General features: G+C 38.3%; 1 protein-coding gene across 1 annotated transcript in view; it reads left to right on the top strand.

Moving 5' to 3' along the window:
- Positions 1-24,428, top strand: part of VPS8 (VPS8 subunit of CORVET complex) — a 268,413-nt gene that overhangs the window by 193,134 nt on the left and 50,851 nt on the right. The window contains 3 exon segments of the mRNA XM_017865711.1: positions 10,180-10,260; positions 12,820-12,989; positions 15,939-16,107. Of these exon segments, the coding sequence (XP_017721200.1) occupies positions 10,180-10,260; positions 12,820-12,989; positions 15,939-16,107 (420 nt within the window).

Consider the following 24,428-nt stretch of genomic DNA (forward strand, 5'->3'; position numbering starts at 1 on the left):
ATAAAGTAATGTATCCAAAGGGCAGGAATACTTTTCCAAATAAGTTAGAAGAAATGAAATCATAAAGCCAAATGGGTTCTCTCTGTGTTATACATTTTGCTCTCTATTGAGCTTTAACCACATGTTATGATATGTAAATTATAACAAAACATGTTTTCTCTTGACAAAACATGATTTTAAAATTTTTTATATTTCAAGACTTTGGAATCTAGAAGTCTCTTGATATTTGAAATTTTTCACTTTATTTTGAGTTATACTGGCATTCATTATAATTTTTTCTTATCATTTTCTACTTTCAATGGTTGTTAACTTCCACTAATCAGGAAGGTATGTTATTTCTTAAATTCCTCATTTGCATATTTGTGATTACTGTAATTATGCTACCTTATATTTGTACAGATATTTTTATTTTTCAAAGTGCTTTCACAGATATCATTTCATTTGAAGCCCACAACGATCTCTTGAGGTAGGCAGGGCTATTATAAACATTTCTGTTGAAGAAAGAGGAAACTGAAGTATAGAGAAGTTGAGTTCTTAGCCTATCATTAGCGGCAGAACTTGGACCACCCCCTAAGTCTCTCACTTCCTAATTCGTGTTCTTTTTTATTATGTCGTGAGCTTTTTAAAATTTGTTTATGTCCCTGGTCCTTTGAGTTCATTATTAATTAAATATATTAATTGTACGTTATGCTGTTTAGATGAAAGGCATAGTTCTGAACCCATAAGAGCTCTTATTTGAGAGACAAAAAAATGTTCTGATACAACTATTCATAGGGCTCTATGCAAGTAATAGTGGCCACCTTCAGGATTATCTGCTCTGAATATAGGATAATTGCCATACCTACATTTCTATACTTAATCTGCATAAGAGCAGGAGCAGCTGTGGGAAAGTGTGACCCTGCCTCCTGTGTCCAGCTGATTGACTCAGGGTGAGCAAATGGCCTAAACAAGGCCGATCAGTGTGCTTTCCAGGACATTTTAGAACTGAACTTGGAAAAGACCTGTAAGTTTCTCATTAAGTCTCTGGATTACGTCAGGTACAAATTTCAGGAGTGGACAGTTCCTGTTTTTCCATTATATGGACTGGAAGAGTGAAAAAGCATAATCTGTAGAGAGAAGGAGACGAATGTAGTAGACTCTAAGAAGAGAGACACACCAACGGATACAATGTATAAAGAGGATTCAAGGCATAGAGACCGGGAGAGGAGGCGACTTGGGGAGAAAAAGCTGATGCACATGAGTCCTTCATTGTGACTCTTGAGACTTAGTAGCATTCCTCTTTTTGGATCTGTGAAATACCCTAGCATCTTTACAATAATTAACTTTTTTGAGTAAGTTAGATTGAGTTGTATGTATGACTATATATGACCAAAGGAGTACCAATAAAAGTGTATACCTGAAACAGACTAGGGAATTTGGAAAGATTTCCTGGAAGAGGAGATGCCTGATTCTTAAAAGAGTCCAAGGAAATCAAGGAAAGAAAGGAGGTAGGATTTACTGTATATACACAAAGACTTTGAGGTGAAAGCATGATACATTTGGGAAGTTACAAGTTTTTTAAGTGTGCTCAGAACATAGGATAAGAATAAAGAAAAATCACAGAGCTGAAATTTGAGAGATGGGCAGGGACTGTGTCTTTAATTGCTTGGTAATTCATGATAAGGAGTTTGGATTTTATTCTAAAATCAGTTGTCATCAAGATTTTTAGCAGAGGAATGACTCAGACACAAGGGGAGGGGAGTAAAACACAGGGCTGAAAATGAGGATTTGGGGAAAGTCTGGTGATAGGATTCCCTGTGCTCCTCGTCCCCCTTCCAGCAGCCATCAGACGCACTCACTTCCCACGAAGGAGACAGGTTCATTTTCTTGAGACACTGAATGATCTCAGAGAAATAAACCCTGAATAGATTGATGCTTCAGGTTTTCCTCAAGAAAAAGGCTGGCTAGCTGTCCTGTCACTCTACATGGAGTTGCATCAGTCAGCAAGCCTCAGTTACACAGCCAGACCTTTCATTCAGGTTTAGTTTTTCTATTATTAATTACTAGAGCAGTATTAGATTTACAGAGACATTAAACAGAAAATACAGAGAATTCCCTTTTACCCCTTCTCCCTCCCACACGCAGTTTTGCCTACCATTAACGTCTTTGTGTTAGTGTGGTATATTTGTTACAATTGGTGAATTAATACTGATATATTATAATTATTAACTAAAATCCATAGTTTACATTAGGAATCACCCTTTGTGTTGTACAGTTGTATGGGTTTGACAAATGCGTAGTGTCCTATATCCACCATTACCATATCATATACTGCTCTAAAAGGCCCCTGTACTCCACCTATTCATCCTCCCTACCCTAATCCCCTGGTAACCACTATTTTTTTTTTTTTTGAGACAGAGTCTCACTCTGTCACCCAGGCTAGAGTACATTGGCGTGATCTCTGCTCACTGCAACCTCCACCTCCCAGATTCAAGAGATTCTCATGCCTCAGCCTCCCAAATAGCTGGGATTACAGGCATACACCACTGTACCCGGCTAATTTTTGTATTTTTAGTAGAGATGGGGTCTTGCCATGTTGACCAGGCTGGTCTTGAACTCCTGGCCTCAAGTGATCTGCCCACCTCTGCCTCCCAAAGTGCTGGGATTACAGGTGCGAGCCACCGTGCCCGGCCCACTGATTTTTTTTTTTAACTGTCCCTATAGTTTTACCTCTTCCAGAATGTCATATAGTTGGAATCATAGAGTGCGTAGTCTTTTCGTTTTGGCTTTTTTCACTTAGCAATTAAAGTGCACTTAAAGTTCTTCCATTTCTTTTGGGGGCTCGATAGTTCATTTCTTTTTATCTCTGTATTCCATTGTATGGATGTTCCACAGTTTTGTCTATCCATATACCTATCAAATAACATCTTGGTTGCCTTCCGGTTCTGACAAATTTCAGTAGAGCAGCTATGAACATTCATATGCAGGCTTTTTGTGTGGACTTAAGTTTTAGACTCATTTGGGTAAATACCTAGGAATGTGATTGCTGGATTATATAAGACTATGCTTACTTTTGTAAGAAGCTGCCAAACTCTCTTCCAAAATGTCTATACCATTTTACATTTCTGCCAGCACTAAATGAATGTTCTGTTGCTCCATATCTTAGCAGCATGTGGTATTGTCAGTGTTTTGGATTTTAGACATTCTAGTAGATGTGTAGTAGTCTCATAATCATTTTAATTTGTAGTTCTCTTACAACATGTGATACTGAGCTTTTATGTGCTTTTTGAAGGGTTTGTTTTCTTGTTGGATTTTAAGGATTCTTTGTATATTTTGGATAAGGTTCTTTATCACATGTGTGTCTTGCAAATATTTTCTCCCATTCTATGACTGGTCTTTTCATTCTCTTAACAGCATCTTTCACATAGCATAAGTGGTTGCTTTTCATGAAGTCCAGTTTATTGACTTTTTCTCCCATGGATCATGCTTTTGATGTTGTATGTAAAAACTCATCACCAAACTCAAGGTTACCCAGATTTTGTCATATGTTTTCTCCTAAAAGTTTTGTATTTTTGCATTTTACATTTAGAGCTATGATCCATTTTGTGTTAATTTTAGGGGAAAACGTATGGTCAGTGTTGATTCATTTTTCTGCATGTGGATATACACAGTTGGAACTAGTGCCAACACTACTTGTTGAAAGGACTGTCCCTTTCTCCATTGAATTGTCTTTGTTTAGTTGACCATACTCATATGGGTCTCCCTCTGGGTTTTCTGTTCTTTTACATTGATCTATTTTCTGTTCCTTCACCAATACCAACGCTGTCTTGATTACTGTAGTTTTATAATCGGTCTTAAAGTCAGGGAGTGACAATCGTCCAACTTCGCTGTTCTTCATTATCGTGTTGTCCATTCCTTGTCTTTTGCCTCTCTGCTTTAAACTTCAGAAACGGTTTGTTGATATCTACAAAGTAACTTGCTGGAATTTTGATTAGGAATACATTGAACTTATAGATCAAATGAAGAACTAACATTATAATAATATCAAATCTTTCTCTTCACGAACATGAAATATTTCTCCATGTATTTAGATCTTCTTTGCTTTCCCTCATTAGAGATTTTTAGTTTTATTCATACAAACTTTATGTATATTTTATTAGACATCTAAATATTTCTCTTAGGTACTAATATGAAGTGTCTTTTTAATTTTAAATTCTAACTGTTGGTTGCTGGCATATTGGAAACCAATTGACTTATGTGTAATTACCTTGTATCCTGTAACTTGGTATAATCACTTAATTGTTTCAGGTTTTTTTAGGCAATCATGTCATCTGCAAACAAAGACAGTTTTATTTCTTCCTTCCCAATCTGTATATCTTTTATTTCCTTTTCTTGTCTTATTGCTGTAACTAGAACTTCCAGCACAATGTTGAATAGGAGTGGTGAGAGGGGATATCTTTTCCTTACTTTCTGTCTTAGAAGAAAGACATCTGGTTTCTCACCATTAAGTATGATGTTAGCTGTAAGGTTCTTATAAATGTTGTTTATCAAGTTTAGGAAGTGTCCCTCCCTTTCTTGTTTGCTCACAGTTTGTCTATCATGAGTGGGCATTAGATTTTATCAAGTGCAAATTCTGCATCTACTAATATGATCATGTGATTTTTCTTATTTAGCCTGTTGATGTGATGGATTACAGGAATTGATTTTTCTTGTCTTTTATTTTTTTTCCTTTTTTGTGGAGAATGGGGTGTCACTGTGTTGCCCAAGTGGGTCTCACCCTGGGCTCAAGCCATTCTCCCGCCTCTGCCTCCGTAAGTGCTGGGATTGCAGGCATGAACCACTGCACCCATTAAATGTTGAACCAGCCTTGCATACCTGGGATAAATCCCACTTGGTTGTTATGTATAATTCTTTTTATACATTACTAGATTCAATTTGCTAATATTTTGTTGAGAATTTTTGCATCTCTGTTCATATAGTTTCCTCTCTTGTAATGTCTGTGGCTGGTTTTGGTATGAGGATGATGCTAGCCTCAGAGAATGAGTTAAGAAATGTTCCCTTAGCCAGGCATGGTGGCTCACACCTGTAATCCCAGCACTTTGGGAGGCCGAGGCGTGCGGATCATGAGGTCAGGAGATCCAGACCATCCTGACTAACACGGTGAAAACCCATCTCTACTAAAATTACAAAAAAAATTAACCGAGCATGGTGGCGGGCGCCTGTAGTCCCAGCTACTTGGGAGGCTGAGGCAGGAGAATGGCATGAACCCAGGAGGCAGAGCTTGCAGTGAGCCGAGACTGTGCCACTGCACTCCAGCCTGGGCGACAGAGCAAGACTCTGTCTACAAAAAAAAAAAGAAAAGAAAAGAAAAGAAATGTTCCCCTTCTTCTGTTTTCTGGAATAGATTGTAAACAGTTTGTATAATTTCTTTCTTAACTGTGTGTTAGAATTCCTCATTATTTTCCTCAGCAGTCCCGGTATTTAATCCACGTCAAATCCTCTCTACTCTATCTCCTAGAATATTTTAGGAGCTAAGTTTTTTCTTCCTTGCCTTTTCACCCTTACCGCAGCCCCAGTCACACCTGTAAATATAAACTCTTTTTGAGCCCTACCTTCATATTAGCTTACCCCCTAGGCTGTGAGTTTTATAAAAGCAGAGATCATGTCTCCCTTGTTCACTATGTTATCTACAACACCCAGTGCCGTGCCTAAAACATAGTATATGCCCATTAAATATTAGTTGACTCCCTCACCTAATGTCCTTGTATGGTTCTCAACAGTTTACAAATCACTTTAGTGTTCATTATCTTCTTTGATCTCTAACTGTGCAAATTAAGCTGGGGATGTAGCAATACCTCATATTTCTCATGAGAAAAGTGCCACTCAGAAAGATCAAATAACTTGTCTTAGTTTATTCAGTTTTGAAATGGGAGCCATTAGAATTAATCCAGGTCTACTAACTTCAAGTTTTAGGGCTTTTCTTCTGTATCTAACACTAATCAAGGCGTTTCTCATACCCACCTCGCTTTATCAGATCCCCACTGAAAAATGTAGGGAGCAGCAGTTACTTAGATGCGCAATTGCTCAGATACAACTGAAAAAATTAGTTTTTCCAAAAGAAGTGGTCACATGATAACAGATTCTTACAGATCTTGATCTTCACGTGTTTATTCAGACTGATGCCTGGGACCCAAATTATACCATCTTTTTGTATGAATATTAGGTGATAAGAGAACATTTTAAAGACCGTGTTTATGTTGTATACATTCTATCTTCGCTCTATGGCAGAAGTAATTTTTAGCTTCTGAGAAGCTGTTTATTACTTTCTCACTGAGGAAAGGCAAACAAATTATTTATAGACTCTCCTGTTTAGGGCATCATTCATATTTTAAAGCAGTGCTCAATTAATAAAGATTTTTTTTTATTTTAAGCATATACATACATGATACAGTAGGTACCAGAAAGCAATAGGAAAAAAAAGTGGTCATCACATCTTTTCTAGTGTGTGTCTTGAAAAACACATTTACATGGGTACCCAAGTATGCTCTTCCTTCATAGTTTGCAAACAACTTAAGAGAAACCTCAGCATTTATTCATTGCTGAAGAATCTAGCTGACATCTTTGGAAAATAATTTGAAGAGCTAGTGGTTTGGTGCATGCTGTGCTAGAAGCTTTGAGCTCCCTTTTGCATTCTATAATTTATATGTTGTCCCAGCATGAGATTGTTTTCATGATTTTGCTTTTAAATTATGTATATTACAGTGAAATGTATGATATAAATATAGAAATGACCTATAAAGATTTCTTTTTCCCAGAATTTAAACTTTTAAGACCTCTTTGTTCTCCAAACCACCTTTGTTATAAACACATGCCAGAGCTCTATTGTCATACTGGATCCACATATTATAGTAAATATTTTCATAGAGTTTTCTAATAAGATATTGTACCATCTGTTGATATTTGGCAAATGTGTACTTACTAAGAACTTGACCAAATGTATAATTAAGCATTAACAAGGGTCTCTTTTTATGCAAAGAAAATAAAAAGAAAAAATTGTCCAGTGGGTATATGGCTTTGAGTTGTTTTTTTCTCTGAAGGACTAGTCTGAGATATCTGTATCTTGCCTTTTGTAAATGATTTCCACATATTTGACAGATATCTTGAGCTTAGTGATATGATCCCTAGCTGTGAAATAGAAGTTTTTTCTATTAAGCTGAAGTGATGTGTTCAAGCCCAAACTTGTTAATTTGATAATTACTACACATAGTTATTTTGTGCCTTGGATTTCTTCAGCATAACCCTAGCAGTTGAAGAGGCCAAAGAAACCTCTGGCAGACAATCTCATGCTGCTCTAGACAGACTCAAAGCACTGAAAACCAATCTTAGGAACTGCACGACCTATTCTGCAAGAGCCATCACTAGAACCCAGAAGAGAAAAATAAGCAAATCCTGAGACAATTCTTGTACAGGTTTTTCCTGCTTCCATAGGCCTTTTTTCCTTCTGAACTCACACTCTTAACAGTACCAAGACTCCCTAAGAAATAGCCAGACATGTTTCTCGTGTTTTCCAGCAATCATTAATTTATCATTTAGTTACCTATGTTAGAAACCCATATGTTCAAGCAAGAAGTAGTTTATTACTTAGTTTATTAGTTTTTGTATCCATACTTGGGAGACCAGTATAGTGTGGTTATTAAAAGCATGATTTCTGAAGTACCTAGATTCAAATCCCATTTTACCTGCTTGATAGTTTTGTGACTTAGAGAAGTTTTTGTAACCTCTTTAAGCCTCAGTTTCTTTACTCACAAAACCTGTTGAAGGAATTTAGTAATGTGGTAAACATAAAGTGCTTAGTACTGTACTTGGCATATGCTACTCACTTAAAATAGCAACTACTTTTATCATAACTGTGTAGCTGGATTCTCCTATTTGGCATGGAAACGAGTCATTTATGTCATATATAACTTGATATTAGAGAAAAGTAATAGACTTGAGTGATTTGTTCACAGTTTTTAAATTATAATTATTAGTCTAGCCAAAGGTCAGTGAAGTGAGCACATACATATGCTGATGGGGATAAAAATCCTAAAATAAACTTTGGTAGAGCAATTTGGCAATATATATTGATAGCCATGAAAATGCCCTTTGAGTCTATAGTTTTCTGTCTAGAAATCTCTAAAAGAATCAGAGATTCCAATTGAGATTTGCAGCCACTAGCATTTGATAATAGTGGCTGGAGTTTGGGAAAGGGGAAAAGTGAAATGTTCAAAGCAGAAAATGAATAAAACATGATATTTTCACATAATTTATATTCTGTACCTATTAAGAAATACTTGTAATGTGTCACAAGAGTAGAGAAAAAAAAGAAATATTTGATGGTATGGAAAAGTGCTCACAATACACGGTTGAGTTAAAAAAAGATATAAAAATATTTTGTAAAATACTCCAATTTTATACACTAAAACATATATCCCTCTTTCCCTTCCTTTTCTCACCTCTCCCAGAAACAAGACTAGAGAAATATACATCAAAATATCAACAGTGTTTATCTCTGTTTGGATTTCAGTTTTTGGTGTGGTTTTTTGTTTTTTTGTTTTTTGTTTTGTGTGTGTGTGTGTGTGTGTGTGTGTGTGTGTGTTTTGGTACACTTCAGTGTTTCCAAAATGTACATAATAAACAAGTTACTTGGTATAGCTCATATGAAATGCAGTGGAGGGAACATTGGATATCTAGGTATCTGTTGTTTATCAGTAATGACTTTACTGAAAAAAACTTCAAAAAACTGAGAGCTGTTTTCTCAGAACCTGTTTGTCTCCAAAACTGGTGCGATGTAGTTGGTTAAGGGCAGGAGGTGGCTAAATGGGATCACAGGAGGAGTTGTTGGACAGATTCTGGGTATTCCTGAGTACACTGGTTTTAATGTAACAGATAAATAAGAGTGCAAAGAGGGAGAGTTGCTGTTTTATATGAAGGAGAGGAAGCTTCTTGCGGAAACAAAATAAAAGTAAAGTTTAATTAGACTTGCAAGGATTGTTAAGAAAGGGGCTTGGATAATTTAAATTTTGTTTTTCAAAAATATTTGAGATGATCAGAGGAAGACTATGGTACATTTCCAGTGGAACATTTGTGGAAGAATAAATATTTTGTGACTGTAGAAAAATACTTAAAAGCATTTGGCACCATCAGAGTGAACAGGCAACCTACAGAATGGGAGGAAAATTTTTGCAATCTACTACATCTGTCAAGGGTAATTATCCAGAAATCATACAAAAGATCCAACAAAAATATACAGAAAACACAACACATCCAAAAAAAGTGGGCCAAAGGTAATGACAGAATTTTCCAAAAAGGAACTTCGTACAGCCACAGAACCCAACATGAAAAATGCTCATAATCCACTGGCCATCCCCAGGAAATGCAATCAAAAAACACAATGAATACCTATTTAACAGGTTAGAATGGATCATTAAAAATCATGACAAAACGGTGTTGGGAGGATGTGGGAAAATACACACTTTGTACATGGTTGGTGGGATACTAACTAGTTCAACCATTATGGAAAAAGTATGGCAATTTCTCCAGGTTAGAACTAGATGTATCCATATGACCCAGCCATCCACTTACTGGGTATAGTACCCAAAGATTTATCATAGCTGTATAAAGAACATGCACGTATGTTATTGCGGCACTATTACAATAGGCAAGACTTGGATCAACCCAAATGTAATCTGTGAATGACTGTATTAGAAATGTGGCACTATAGACATGGAATACTATGCAGCCCTATAAACACCGATGAGTTTGGTCCTTTGCAGGGCATGGTCCGGAGAACTCTTCCCTTACACTATCACAAGACAGAATACCAACACCGATGTTCTCCTCAATAGGTGGGAACTGAACATGAATCATTGCTCGGAAAGGGGACTCACATACGGGGTATCATGGGGAGGGGGGAGAGGGGAGGGATTGCATTGGAGTTATACCTGATATAAAATATAACTGATGGTGCTGGGTTGATGGGTGCAGCAAAAACCAATGGCAACAGTATACATACGTAACAAACCTGCACGTTATCCATGTACCGCTAGAACTTAAAGTAATAATTAAAAAACTTAACAAAAAGCATTTGGTTTTTTCAGATAACTTACTTTTAAGTATTTGAAATATAGAATTATAACAGTTATATTTTTTTCTAATTAGGATCCAGTTTATGGAAAAGGAAAACTTGGAGAAATCCAGGGACTTATTCTGGGAATGTTAGATACCTTTAACTATGAACAAGTAAGTAAGCTACTTGTTACATCTAAGTCTGTCCTAAGGTAGAAAAATGATATTTTCTTTTCTTTTGTACCTATACTTAAAAAAAAAATTACCATCTATTTACTGGCAGTTAGGTAGACTGAGGTGTATGTGTGTATATTTATTTCAGTTTTTAATTTCTCTCACCAGGCATGGTAGCTCATACCTGTAATGCCAGCACTTTGGAAGACTGAGACAGGAGGATTGCCTGAGGCCAGGAGTTCGAGTCCAGCCCAGGCAACATAGCAAGACTCTGTCTCTACAAAAAGTAAAAATAATTAGCTGGGCATGGTGGCATGTGCCTGTAATTGTAACTACTCAGGACGATCAATTGAGCCCAGGAGTTGGAGGCTGCAGTGAGCTATGATTGTGCCAGGTGACAGAGCAAGACCCTGTCTCTAAAAAAAAAAAAAAAAAAAAATTCTCTTGACCTTGATTTGTGTACACACACACACATTTCAGAATGTAGAAATGCATCTAATTCAAAATTAGTTTATTTTAATTCATTGACAATGAAACAAAGATCTTTTTTTTCAAAATGAAAGTATGAGAAACTTTCTGGAAAAATAATTTAGTACAAAGCTATACCACATGAAAAGGAAGGGTCGGCCGGGCGTGGTGGCCCAAGCCTGTAATCCCAGCACTTTGGGAGGCCGAGATGGGCAGATCACGAGGTCAGGAGATCGAGACCATCCTGGCTAACACGGTGAAACCCCATCTCTACAAAAAAATACAAAAAACTAGCCGGGCGAGGTGGCGGGCGCCTGTAGTCCCAGCTACTCGGGAGGCTGAGGCAGGAGAATGGCGTAAACCTGGGAGGCGGAGCTTGCAGTGAGCCGAGATCCGGCCACTGCACTCCAGCCTGGGCGACAGAGCGAGACTCCGTCTCAAAAAAAAAAAAAAAAAAAAGAAAAGGAAGGGTCAACATGAATATAGAAAATTGCAAAATAAAATTAAATAAGTATTATTTTAAACATTCTGGAACAGATAGTTGTCACCAACCATTGTATTAGTCCATTTTTATGCTGCTGATAAAGACATACCCAAGGCTGGGCAGTTTACAAAAGAAAGACGTTTATTGGACTTACAGTTCCACGTGGCTGGGGAGGCCTCACAATCATGGCAGAAGGTGAAAGGCATGTCTCACATGGCGGCAGATAAGAGAGCTTGTGCAGGGAAACTCCCCCTTATAATACTGTCTGCTCTCGTGAAACTTATTTGCTATCATGAGAACAATACAGGAAAGACCTGCCCCCGTGATTCAGTTACCTCCCACCACACGTGGGAATTCCAGATGAGATTTGGGTGGGGACACAGCCAAACCATATCACCATAAATGGTCATTAGTCTTCCCTTAACTCAAAATTGTCTTTAGCTTTAAGTCTCAGTAAGCGCCAGCCTGGTGTTCGGGCTTTTTTCTTAGTGTACTGCAAAGTGACTCCTGAAGCCACCTAGGAAAAGTACCATTTAGGTCTGTTGGAGACAACGTCTGCTTTTTTTTTTTAAGAATCTGTGAGAAGAAAAAGGAAAATCTGGGTGACAGCTTTTCTTAGAATGTTGTAAGAATTGCAGTTTGGCTAAGTGTAGCCCAGTGAAGCTTGATACTCCTGCAGGCACAGATTCCACGTTAGCAGAAGTAAAGTTGAGTGCAAGGCAGAAAATGTTTACCAGTTTTGGAACTATGGAAGAGGAGAAAAACATGATACTGATTGGAAAGAATGAGACCATTAGAACCAAAAGTTTTGTGTTACAGGTAAGGTTAAAGAGCTAAGCTGTATAGCAAGGAGGGCAGGCAGTACCTAGCTCTATCTTCCCCTTCAGGACTGAGAGAAAAGAACCCAACTACATAGCCAGATGATATATACCAATGTTAAGAATGAGATAAAGTACAAAAACAATACTTTATAAATACATAGAGCCTTAAAATGACTTAATGTGATAGCTGTTAAAATGTCTTTATGTGACTTAATGATAGATGTCATGGTCTTGAGTAGATGCAAATGACTTCTAAGTGCTGATCAGGAAAATGTTATCTCTCTGCCCAAGGAAGATGAAAATGGAGTAGTGGCCATTAGCTTTACTAGTGAAAAGATACTTGAAACGTTACCATGAATGCAGTTTCAATAAAAAATCTGGGATTCAGACTTAGCTGTATTCTTTATTACAACACTCTGAGCCATTCAGAGAGCAGTTATTATATACATGTAATAAATAGATTTGGGCTTATCTAGTCGTTTGAAAGCCATCAATACTGAATTAAGCTGCAGAATGGCAGAGCTCACATTTCTCAGTAGAAACTAATGACAGACTTGAGAATCTCATAATGTATACACTCACCATTACTCTGCACATTGAGGTTAACCGCTTGAATTTGTGAGGTTTTGATTTTTTTGGTTTCAACAATTTTATCCCTTTATAATATGTTCCAATTTTAGTTGTTGGTAGTTGAAAACTAAACAAGTGCTATTCACCATCCATCTCCTCTATCTCTTTCATTTTATAACCTTTTGTTTGTTTGTTTATTGTTTTGTTGTTTCATAGACCCTGCTGGAAACAACAACTAGCCTTCTAAACCAAGATCTCCATTGGTCATTGTGTAACCTGAGAGCTTCGGTCACCAGAGGACTGAATCCCAAACAAGATTACTGCTCTATATGTTTGCAACAGTACAAGAGACGCCAAGAAATGGCTGATGAAATTATTGTCTTTAGGTAAGAAAGGGAAATAAATGTTACATGTATGGTACATGTACATCTGTGGCATTACCAGGCAAGAATACACATGGATACACAGACAGGCAGTCATTCTAGCAATGAACATGATAGGCAAGTTCCTGCCCTCACAGACCTTACATTCTGCATTGGGGTGGAGGTTAGGGTGCCCAGGCGAGACATAAATACAGAGGAATAAGAGCTTTGGAGAAAAACAAAATGCAGGACAAATGGATAGAAGGATGACCTGTTCAGGACAAGTGCTATTAAATGAGGGAAGGCATATCTGAGGACGTGACCTTTGAACAGAACAAGAGAGGGAGGAGCAAGGGTGCTGAGAGGTGTTTGGATTCCAAGTATCCTTTAAAGGTAGGGATAATTTGCTGGTGTATTAGATGCGGAATATGAGAGAAAAATGAGTCTTTGGTCTGAGCAATTGGGTAAACATGTACCATTGTCTAAGATGAAGAAGATACAAGGAAGTGGGGAAGTCAAGAGTTTCGTCTTGCACGTGTTAGGTTTGATGTGTACTGTTAGACATCAAGTAGGGATGCCAGCTAGACAGTTCGTCAAGTCAGAAATCTGGAGATGTGTTGAGACTGGAAAATTTTAATTTAGAAGTTGTCAGCATATGATATTTAAGCTACATTGCAAAGAGAGAAGAACCCTAGTGCAGAATGAAGGTGTTGGTCTCAGGAGCAAAGACAGCTCATCTAGAATGTGTGGATAGAGGTAACACAATATGACCATGGAGCCAAACTTCCTGAGTTCAGATATTGACTCTGCTACATGCCAGCTGTGAGACCTTGGACAAGTTATTTAACCTCTTTATATTTTAGTTTCCTCATCTGTAAATAGGATGATAGTACCTACCTCCTAGGGTTTTGTGAGGATTGAATGAAATGATTTATATAAGGCACTTGTAACAGTGCCTGGCATGAGTAAGCACTATCTGAGTGTTAGCTCTGCATGAAGATTGGTAGACTTGATGGTTGGAAGAGGAGGTAGTTCTCTTCACACGAAGAGCCCATTCAGGCAAGAAATATTTATTGAGCACCTGCTGTATGTGAGCTGCTATTCAAGGGGATAGGATACAGGAGGAACGAAACAAAGGCTCTACCCTCATGGAGTTTACATTGTAGTGTCAGGGATAGACCATAAGCCAACAAGTGAAATGCCAGATACTGATAACTACCACGGGGGAAAAAAATGTTAAAGGAGATACAGAGTGTTTGGTGGTGGATGCAGATATTTTATATAGGTTGGTCAGGGAAAGGCTCACTGTTAAGGTGACTTATGAACAGACAACTTAAAAATTAATTAATAGAAAAATAATTAATAGTTACATGAATAAAAACGAGCTATGCTATAGAGAAAAAGGAATGTTGGGAGCTACTAATTTATAGAGTAGTCCGGAAAGCCTTCTTGTTTAAATGACATTTGACGGGATCTAAAGGAAGTGGCTGTGCAACCTCAGAAGAGAGTGCACCAGGCAGAGGAGCCGAGTGCAGAGACCATGAGGCGGGAGAGCCTTGGCATTCTTGAGGAGTAGTGAGTAAGGAGGCTAGTGGCACCTGAGCAGCCAAGGAAGGAGACAGTGAAAGAGACTTCAGAGGAGCAGAGGCCAAATCATGTAGGAGCTGGCCCAAATCTAACTCATTTTTATAATGAAAGTGAGACTTTTACTCTGAGATGCGAAGCCATTGGATGATTTTGAGGACTGGGGGGGGTGACATGATCTGACCTATGTCTTAAGGATTACTCTGACTGTTGTGTTAAAGGACTAGAGAGATCAAGGGGGAAAGCAGACTGATCAGTTAATATAAAAGAAAAGGATTGATTTCTGAAATGTCCAACATTTTAGGTTAGAGAAATGAAGACAAATCAGTGTAGATGGCTGAGAATTATTCTCAGTACTCAACTTGTGGGAGGCTGGTTTAGTCATTTAATGTAATCAGTAGGGAATTTCTTTATATGAATAGTGTAAGGATTTACTACAGCAGTGACATTTTTGTAAATGTTTAATCAAATCACAACCCTTGCCTTGAATTTGGTGATCAGACCATTCATGTTGTTATCAAGCTACTTAAATAGTTATGATTTTTTCCAGTTGCCTTTTTTTAATTTTATTTTTTTCTTTTTGAGATGGAATCTCATTCTGTCTGCCAGGCTGGAGTGCAGTGATGCAATCTCAGCTCACTGTAACCTCTGCCTCCTGGGTTCAACCAGTTCTCATGCCTCAGCCTCCTGAGTAGCTGGGATTACAGGTGTGTGCCACCACACCTGGCTAATTTTTTGTTTTTCTTGTTTTGTTTTGCTTTTTGTTTTTTTGAGACAGAGTTTTGCTCTTGTTGCCCAGGCTGGAGTGCAGTGGCACGATCTTGGCTCACTGCAACATCTGCCTCCCGGGTTCAAGCAATTCTTCTGCCTCAGCCTCCCAACTAGCTGGGATTATAGGTACCTGCCACCACACCCGGCTAATTTTTTGTATTTTTAGTAGAGGTGGGGTTTCACCATGTTGTCCAGGCTGATCTCAAACTCCTAACCTCAGCCGATCTGCCCGCCTCGGCCTCCCAAAGTGCTGGGATTACAGGCGTGAGCCACCATGCCCAGCCCCCCGTTGCATTTTTTTCAGACTATCTGAAAATGCCATCCATATTTCATAGTTTGGTAAATGAACAGAAGTTCAACTCATCCTTTGGGTAGTTTGTAGTCAGAGAACAGTGATTTGTTTGTACTCACAACATAAGTATACAAATATATGAATGTGGATTTTTAAAAAGAGAGGACAGCAGCAAGTACATTCCCTTTCTTGTTTCTTACCCTGTACAGCCATCAGTGCCTTTCTACTTGTTAGATATCTTTATTGCTTCCTAAGTACACTTACAAGCTTATGTTGATGGATTTTGTGATAGTAAAAAGGACACATTCGTTGCCTTCATTTTGCAGCTGTGGCCATTTGTATCACTCATTCTGCCTTCAAAACAAAGAATGCACCATGGAAATTGAGGGCCAAACAAGATGGACATGCTACAAATGCAGCTCAAGTAACAAAGTAGGAAAACTCAGTGAAAATTCATCTGAAATTAAAAAGGGAAGGATAACCCCATCACAGGTAAGACTTGTTTTCGTGGCAAAATGGAGATGGTCTTTTCTTACCAATGTCGTTTGGGCCTGGTTTTCATTTTCTTCGGTTCCCATAGGTCTCAACAAATTTACCTGATAAGTATTGGGTACATGAAATGTTCTTTTCAGTCCTATTTAGTGTTTGAAGAGCCTCTCCTCTCTACTCAGTACAGAAAAAAAAACATGAATTTGAGAGCAACAGATGACATTTTCTGCCTTTAAAAGGCTGAAGATCTAGTTGGACAGATGAGGTGTACACACATGAGCCTGTTTTTAAGACCCTCTGACACAGTAAGAGCCCAGCAAATACGACTGAATACTTGCAAGTACCAATGAGTACCTATATGATAAGAGTGCAGAATTATGACTTTTAAGTAGGGCTGATGATGGACAAGGTGCATGCACATATGCTCTTTCACTGCCTTTGGAGTCTGACTGCTGGACTAGATGATAATTTTATGTATTTTACAGCCTTTTTTTTAAAGCAGGCAGTGGAGCAGAATTTGAACTCTACCGCTTGATAGTTTTCAAGAGAACAGAGCTTGACAACACAAGGGGTTCAATGTGGAGAAGTTACTGGGACTGGGACTTGATCATTGTTCTCTACTCAGCTATACTTCCTCTTTGAAGTAGTATCATATTTTCGGCTTCCCGTTCCTTCCTCTGTGCTACCCTATCCTATAATTGGCCCTCACATCACATAGTGAAAAGTTGGGCTTGTTACTTTTCTCTTTTTTTTTTTTTTTGAGATGGAGTCTCGCTCTGTTGCCCAGGCTGGAGTGCAGTGGTGTGATCTCGGCTCACTGCAAGCTCCACCTCCCGGGTTCACGCCATTCTGCCTCAGCCCCCTGAGTAGCTGGTACTACAGGTGTATGCCACCACGCCTTGCTAACTTTTTGTATTTTCAGTAGAGACAGGGTTTCACTGTGTTAGCCAGGATGGTCTCGATTTCCTGACCTTGTGATCTACCTGCCTTGGCCTCCCAAAGTTCTGGGATTACAGGTGTGAGCCACCGCACCCGGCCTCTCTTTTTGTTTCATCAGCCATCAGCATTGTATTAGAAGCAAAGTCTGAGAAAACCTCATGACTAACATCTCTCCAGATAACAATGTAGAACTTCTACTCTCCAGTGGTAGCCTTTCCATTTATACCTTCCCCAAGTTTGTATTGAACAGTGTGATAGGCACTTGCCTGGTGCCTGAGGATACAATGGTAGACAAGGCAAACATGGTCTTGTCTTGCAGAGTTTACAGTCAATGAAATTACAAAAGGATTTTTAACTAAGTACTCTCAAGTTTTTTCTGACTCCAATTCGGTTCAATTCTAATACTACCTAGAGTTAGAGACTCCATAGTTTAAGGGTTCAGTTCCATAAGACAGTCCTGGCCAGGCGCGGTGGCTCAAGCCTGTAATCCCAGCACTTTGGGAGGCCGAGACGGGCGGATCATGAGGTCAGGAGATCGAGACCATCCTGGCTAACCCGGTGAAACCCCATCTCTACTAAAAAATACAAAAAAACTAGCCGGGTGAGGTGGCGGGCGCCTGTAGTCCCAAGCTACTCAGGAGGCTGAGGCAGAATGGCATAAACCCGGGAGGTGGAGCTTGCAGTGAGCTGAGATCCGGCCACTGCACTCTAGCCTGGTCGACAGAGCGAGACTCCGTCTCAAAAAAAAAAAAAAAAAGTCCTCACTTTAAATGCCAGTCACAAAGTACTCAGGCTACCTACTTTTGTCTGACTTGGCTGCAAATTCAGTGGTCCCCATGACCCCCTCTCGGGTTCCATAATTCACTAGGATGACTCACAGAACTCAGGAAACACTTTATTTACATTTACCAATTTATTATAAAGGATGCAACTGAGGAAGAGCCAAATGGAAGAGATGCATAGGGCAAGGTTGGGAAGGGGGATGAGGAGTGGTAGAGATTCCATGCCCTTTCTGGGCCTAGCACCTTCCTAGCACATCAGTGTCTACACTAACCCATAAACTCCTCAACCCCACCATTTACAGGTTTTTCTGGAGGTTTCATTATGTAGTCATGCCTGTTTAAATTATTGGCCATTTATGATTGAGCTCAATCTCCAGCCCCTCTCCCCTCTGCACAGGTTAGGAGATGGGGCTGAAAGTTCCAAATCTCTAACCATGGCTTGGTCTTTCTGACACCCAGCCCCCATGCTGAAGCTACCTAGGGGTCTCCAGTCACCAGTCATCTTATTCTCATGCAAAAGACACTCTCATCACTCAGGAGATTCCACTTGTTTTAGGAGCTGTACGCCGGGAACCTAAGACAAAGGCCAAATATATGTATTTTTTATTATACCGCAAGTACTTACAGATGAACTATGCTGTAAGATAATGAGTAGATATGAAATAGGTATGAGGGATCATGGAAGGCTTCCTAGAAGTGCCATGTTAGCTTCCCTTGAAGGGAAAAAAAGAGGAGTAAGCTAGACAAGTTTAAGTGCAAGGGTAGACAGCAAGGGGAGTATTGCAGGCAGAGGAAACAATACATGGAATAAAGACAGAACTAGAAGGTAAGCACAATGGAATCAAGAGGGTCAGAGAGAGTGATATGAGGTGAGGCTCATTAGGCAAGCAAGGACCAAGTTAAGTACTTACGTGTGCCAATACTTATGGCATTATATTTTTTCATTGGTAAGTATAATGTTAACTGTGGAATTTTAGTATGTAACCTTTATATCATGTTTAGGAAATTCCCTTTTATTCCATGTTTTCTTGAGAAATTTTTCATGAATTGGTGTAAAATTTTGAAAGCCATTTACACTACATTGGTGGTCCTCTTCCCTTATTCCCCACACCTCCTGCAGCGAAGAAAGGTAATCTGTTTCATTGAATTTCTTCCTTCTCAAGCATCAAGAAAGGGGAAACCATTTTATTTAATTTTATTTTTAAATTTTTTATTTCCATAGTTTTTGAGGAACAGGTGGTTTTTGATTACTTGGAAAAGTTATTTCGTAGTGATTTCTGAGATTTTGGTGCACCCATCAGCCAAGCAGTGTACACTATTCCCAATGTGTATTTTTTTATCCCTCACTTCACTCTAGTCCTTCCCCCCTCCCTGAGTCCCTAAAGTCCATTGTATCATTCTTATGCTTTTGCATTCTCATAGTTTAGCTCCCACTTATAAATGAGAATATAAGATGCTTGGTTTTCCATTCCTGTGTTACTTCACTTAGAATAATGGTCTCCAACTCCATCCAGGTTGTACAAATGCCATTATTTTGTTTCTTTCTATGACTGAGTAGTATTCCATGGTGTATGTATACCACATTTCTTTATCCACTCCTTGGTTGGTGGGCATTTTAGGTTGGTTCCATGTCTTGCAGTTGCAAATTGTGCTGCTATAAACATGCGTGTACAAGTGTCTTTTTTGTATAATGACTTCTTTTCCTTTGGGTAGATACCAGGTAATGGAATTGCTGCATCCAAAGGTAGTTCTACTTTTAGTTCTTTAAGGAACCTCCATACTGTTTTCCATAATGGTTGTACTAGTTTACATTCCCACCAGCAGTATAAACGTGTTCCCTTTCCACTACATCCATGCCAACATCTAATTTTTTATTATTTTTTAGGGCCATTCTTGCAGGAGTAAAGTGGTGTCTTACTGTGGTTTTAATTTGCATTTCTCTGATAGTTCAGTAATGTTGAGCATTTTTTCACATGTTCGGCCATTTGTGTATCTTCTTTCGAGAATTGTCTATTTGTGTCCTTTGCCCACTTTCTGACGGGGTTGTTTTTTTCTTGCTGATTTGTTTGAGTTCCTTATAGATTCTGGATGTTAGTCCTTTGGTGGATGCATAGTTTGTGAATATTTTCTCCCACTCTATGGGTTGTCTGTTTACTCTCCTGATTTTTCTTCGCCTGTGCAGAAGCTTTTTAGTTTAATTAGGTTCCATTTATTTATTTGGGCTTTTTTTTTTGCATTTGCTTTTGGGTTCTTGATCACGAAGTCTTTGCCTAAGCTAATGTCTAGAAGGGTTTTTATGGATTCAGGTCTTAGATTTAAGTCTTTGATGCATCTTGGGTTGACTTTGTATACAGTGAGAGTTGAGGATCCAGTTTCATTCTTCTACATGTGGCTTGCCAATTATCCCAAGCACCTTTTGTTGAACAGGGTGCCCTTTCCCCACTTTATGTTTTTGTATGCTTTGTCAAAGACCAGTTAGCTGTAAGTATTTGGCTTTACACCTGGTTTCTCTGCTCTGTTCCATTGGTCTGCATTCCTATTTTTATACCAGTACCATGTTGTATTGGTAACAATACCCTTGTAGTATAGCGTGAAGTTGGGTAATGTGATGCCTCCAGATTTGTTCTTTTTGCTTAGTATTGCTTTGGCTATGTGGGCTCTTTTTTGGTTCCATGTGAATTTCAGGATTTTTTTTTTCTAGTTCTACTTAGAATGATGATGGTATTTTGATGGGAATCGCATTGAATCTGTAGATTGCTTTTGGCAGTATGGTCATTTTCACAATATCGATTCTACCCATCCATGAGCAAAGGTATTTCCATTTGTTTGTGTCATCTATATTTCTTTCAGCAGTGTTTTGTAGTTTTCCTTGTAGAGGTCTTTCAACTCCTTGGTTGGGTATATTCCTAAGTATTTTATGTATTTATGTATGTATTTATTTATTTATTCTTGCAGCTATTGTAAAACGGATTGAGTTCTTGATTCTCTTGGTTTGTTGTTGGTGTATAGCAGTGCTACTGATTCGGGTATGTTAATTTTGTATCCTAAATCTTGACTGAATTCCTTTATCAGATCTAGGAGCTTATTGGATGGGTCTTTAGGGTTTTCTAGGTATACAATCATGTCATTGGTGAACAGTGATGGCTTGACTTCCTCTTTACTGATTGGGTGTCCTTTCTTTCTTCCTCTTGTCTGATTGCTCTGGCCAGGACTTCCAGTACTAAGCTGAATACATGTAAGTGGGCATCCTTGTCTTGTTGCAGTTCTCAGGGGAAACCATTTTAAAATTGGATCTACCCATCAGCAGCAGGTTTGTTTCTGAGGCTATCTCATTCTGCAGGACAGGAAAGATGACCCAACATTTTCATTATCAGGAAACGTCAGTAAGATCAAATCTAGACACTTTATTGTAATTGTATGGAAGACAGAATGAGAACTATTTTGTTTTTTCTTAAATTTTCCTCTAGCTGTCTGTGTCCCTTGATTTTCTTGCATAAGATATTGTAAAAAGATCTAGTGGGTTAGGTAACATAAGAAGGAAGAGGATATGAAATTTATCAAATACATGTGTTAGATGTTTTATGGTAAGTTAGTCTTTACATCAAGTTATGAGGGTGATATGATCCTTATTTTACAACTGTAGGAACTGTCTGTAGCTCAGAGAATGAGGGCCAATATTTGACCTCAAGTGTGTAAGACCATTATCACCCCGAATTGTCCTAACACCAACCTAATCTGTTTTTATTCTGGCTTTATTGAAACCTGGTAAAGCTGATTTTTCAAATACATCCATACTATATTGGCAGTCCTAATTAAGATTTCTCACCATTGTGTGAACCATTCACATTTCCAGTTATAAGAAAATTTAAAATGAAAATACTAATTCTACTATGATGGTTTTCTATTAAATTTTGTTATAAGAAAGTTTTACTTTGCTTCCTTAATTTCCTTTAAAAATCTGTCATCCTGGTTAAGTTCCTACGCAGTACATGGAGAGCAGCACAAGAGGGCCCAGTGACTCAGACATCAAGCTGAAACAGCCAGTCAGCTTCCACCTGTTGCACTCTACACCTAGAAGATGGTGAATGCATTGGAGTCCCCTCACTGCCTTTGTAATGGGATCCTTCTGTCAAATAACTTTTTATTTCATCTTTTTCTAAGACGTGAGATAATTAACTTTTACTTCTTCAGTTTCTGGCTCCAGCTCTACAGGATGCAAGAGTTACCCTCAAAACTATGGTCATGGCAGGTAAAGTATTTCTTCCTGCCACTTCTATCTCACTGCTTTTTTCATCACTGGTCAATATATGCAACCAATAATTCAGACATAATAGTTGTCTGCCAACAAGGTTACATAGATGTGATGGGGGTTACTCCCCAGAAAGCCTGCTTTCCTCTGGAATAAGCACTTTTAGTCTTCAAAAAAAGGAGAAATGACCCAAATTACTTTCTTTCCTTATCTCCCCTCTTCCTTCTTCCCCAAGCTTACTGAAAATCAGCTCTATAGAATAGGCCTTGTAAATCCATCTGATTCTCTTTCTGATTTCGCTACATACTACCCACAGGAGAAACTAATTTCAACTGAAGTACTCAACATTCTAGTATATTTTCTCAACGAACATTACTCAATCAAATAATTTATTTTTTAAATTTTATTTATGGTTTTTGAGATGGAGTCTCACTCTGTCGCCCAGGCTGGAGTGCAGTGGCACGATCTTGGCTCACTGCAAGCTGTGCCTCCCGGGTTCATGCCATTCTCCTGCCTTAGCCTCCTGAGTAGCTGAGACTACAGGCGCCCACTACCACACCTGGCTAATTTTTTGTGTTTTTAGTAGAGACGGGATTTCACCATGTTAACCAGGATGGTCTCAATCTCCTGACCTTGTGGTCCACCCGCTTCGGCCTCCCAGAGTGCTGGGATTACAGGCGTGAGCCACTGCTCCCGGCCTATCAAATAATTTAAATTTCTCCTTTGATTATTTCTTCATTAAATTCGTAGTAGCAAATAACAATCTTCTTTGGCATTGATTAGCATGAGAAGACATTATCTTGCTATTAATTGTTAAAAAAATAGTATTTGTTAGTCAACAGGCAACTTGATATAAATTCAAAGAAAAATATCTAAGATTTGCTAGATTTCAATTAACAGGGCTTGGAGTTCTTGAGAGTAGGTAATAAGCTAACACATTGTTATGTACCAGAACATTCAAGTTGTTATTCCTTTTAAAACTTCAAAAGCAAGAACATTCTTAGACACTCATTAGGGAGTTTTATATGGTATTGTTCAGAATCAGCTGAGTTTTTCCCCACTACTTGGAACTGGTTTTATTTCTTGGTGTTTATTGTTCTCTAGGAAAATGTTTTGTCTTTTGGGGTAAATGTATAAATAATGCCAGGAGGAAGTATGAACAACTTCCAAGTAAGTATTCAGTAAATGATATTTATGTTCACTAGCCATAATTTTCTGTTAACCATTGCACATTACTTAATTGTTTTGAATTCCCACTATACTTGGAGATTCAGTTTACATGCCATTTAATGAAATAGGAACAGTGATATTAATGCCTGTTTTCATTTGTCCATTTTAAAAGAATATTAGCTTTCTGATATAAATAGGTCATATCAATACTATATTACTATAATTAAACCAAATACTAAAAAATGAGATTTCAGTGTTCAGCAGTAGTGTCATTTCTCAAAAGAGTGTCTTCAACATTAAACTTATAAATTAAATGAAGATTAGTATATCTCAGAAGTACATAGAGATGATTGATCATCCTAATATAAATGCAGCATTTTGAGGATACTTTTGCCCATTTTCCAATAATCTTGTTATTGTACTGTAGTACTAAGTGATTCACTACTTCAGCCAGTATTTAATGTTAAGTGATTCATTACTTCAGCCAGTATTTAATGTATGCCTGCATTGAGCCAAACACTATTCCTGGTATGACAATACATTGGTGAATAAAAAAATAACCATAGTTCCCACTATCATATAACTTCCTATCTAGTAAGGAAACTAGACATAAATAATTAAATAAACAAGCATTATATCAAGTATATAGCTTCAAATTGTGATAGGTACATAATTGGCATAAAGGGAAATAGTAGAATATTATAGGGAAAATAGCATGAGGGAAACGTACTTTAGATGGTTAGGGAATCTTTATATGCAGAGGTAATATTTAAGCCAAGACTTGAAGGCTAAGGTGGTACCAGCCATATGAAAGCCATTTCAGGCAAGAAATTTCAGGCAAGAGAGAACAGCAAGCACAAAGTATCTGAGGAGACAAATGACTTGTTCAAGGAACTGAAAAAAGATCAGCAGCTGGAACATAGTGCCTAAAAGGGAAAATGGCCAGGAATGAGGTTGAAGAAGTGGGTAGACAGGGCCTGGTTAGCCTTAAAGACCCTGGTAAACAGGTAAGCATGCATTATATCTAATATATAGTTTCAAATTGTGATAGGTACTTAATTGACATAAAGGGAAAGAATAGAATATTACAGGGAGAGTAACACGAGGGAAACCTACTTTAGGAGACAAATGACTTGTTCGATCAAGAGTTTGGTTTTATTCTTTTTTTTTTGTTTTTTTTTTTGAGA

The sequence above is a fragment of the Rhinopithecus bieti genome, unplaced genomic scaffold (genome assembly GCF_001698545.2).
Source record: "Rhinopithecus bieti isolate Rb0 unplaced genomic scaffold, ASM169854v2 scaffold_2432, whole genome shotgun sequence".
Classification (NCBI taxonomy): domain Eukaryota; kingdom Metazoa; phylum Chordata; class Mammalia; order Primates; family Cercopithecidae; genus Rhinopithecus; species Rhinopithecus bieti.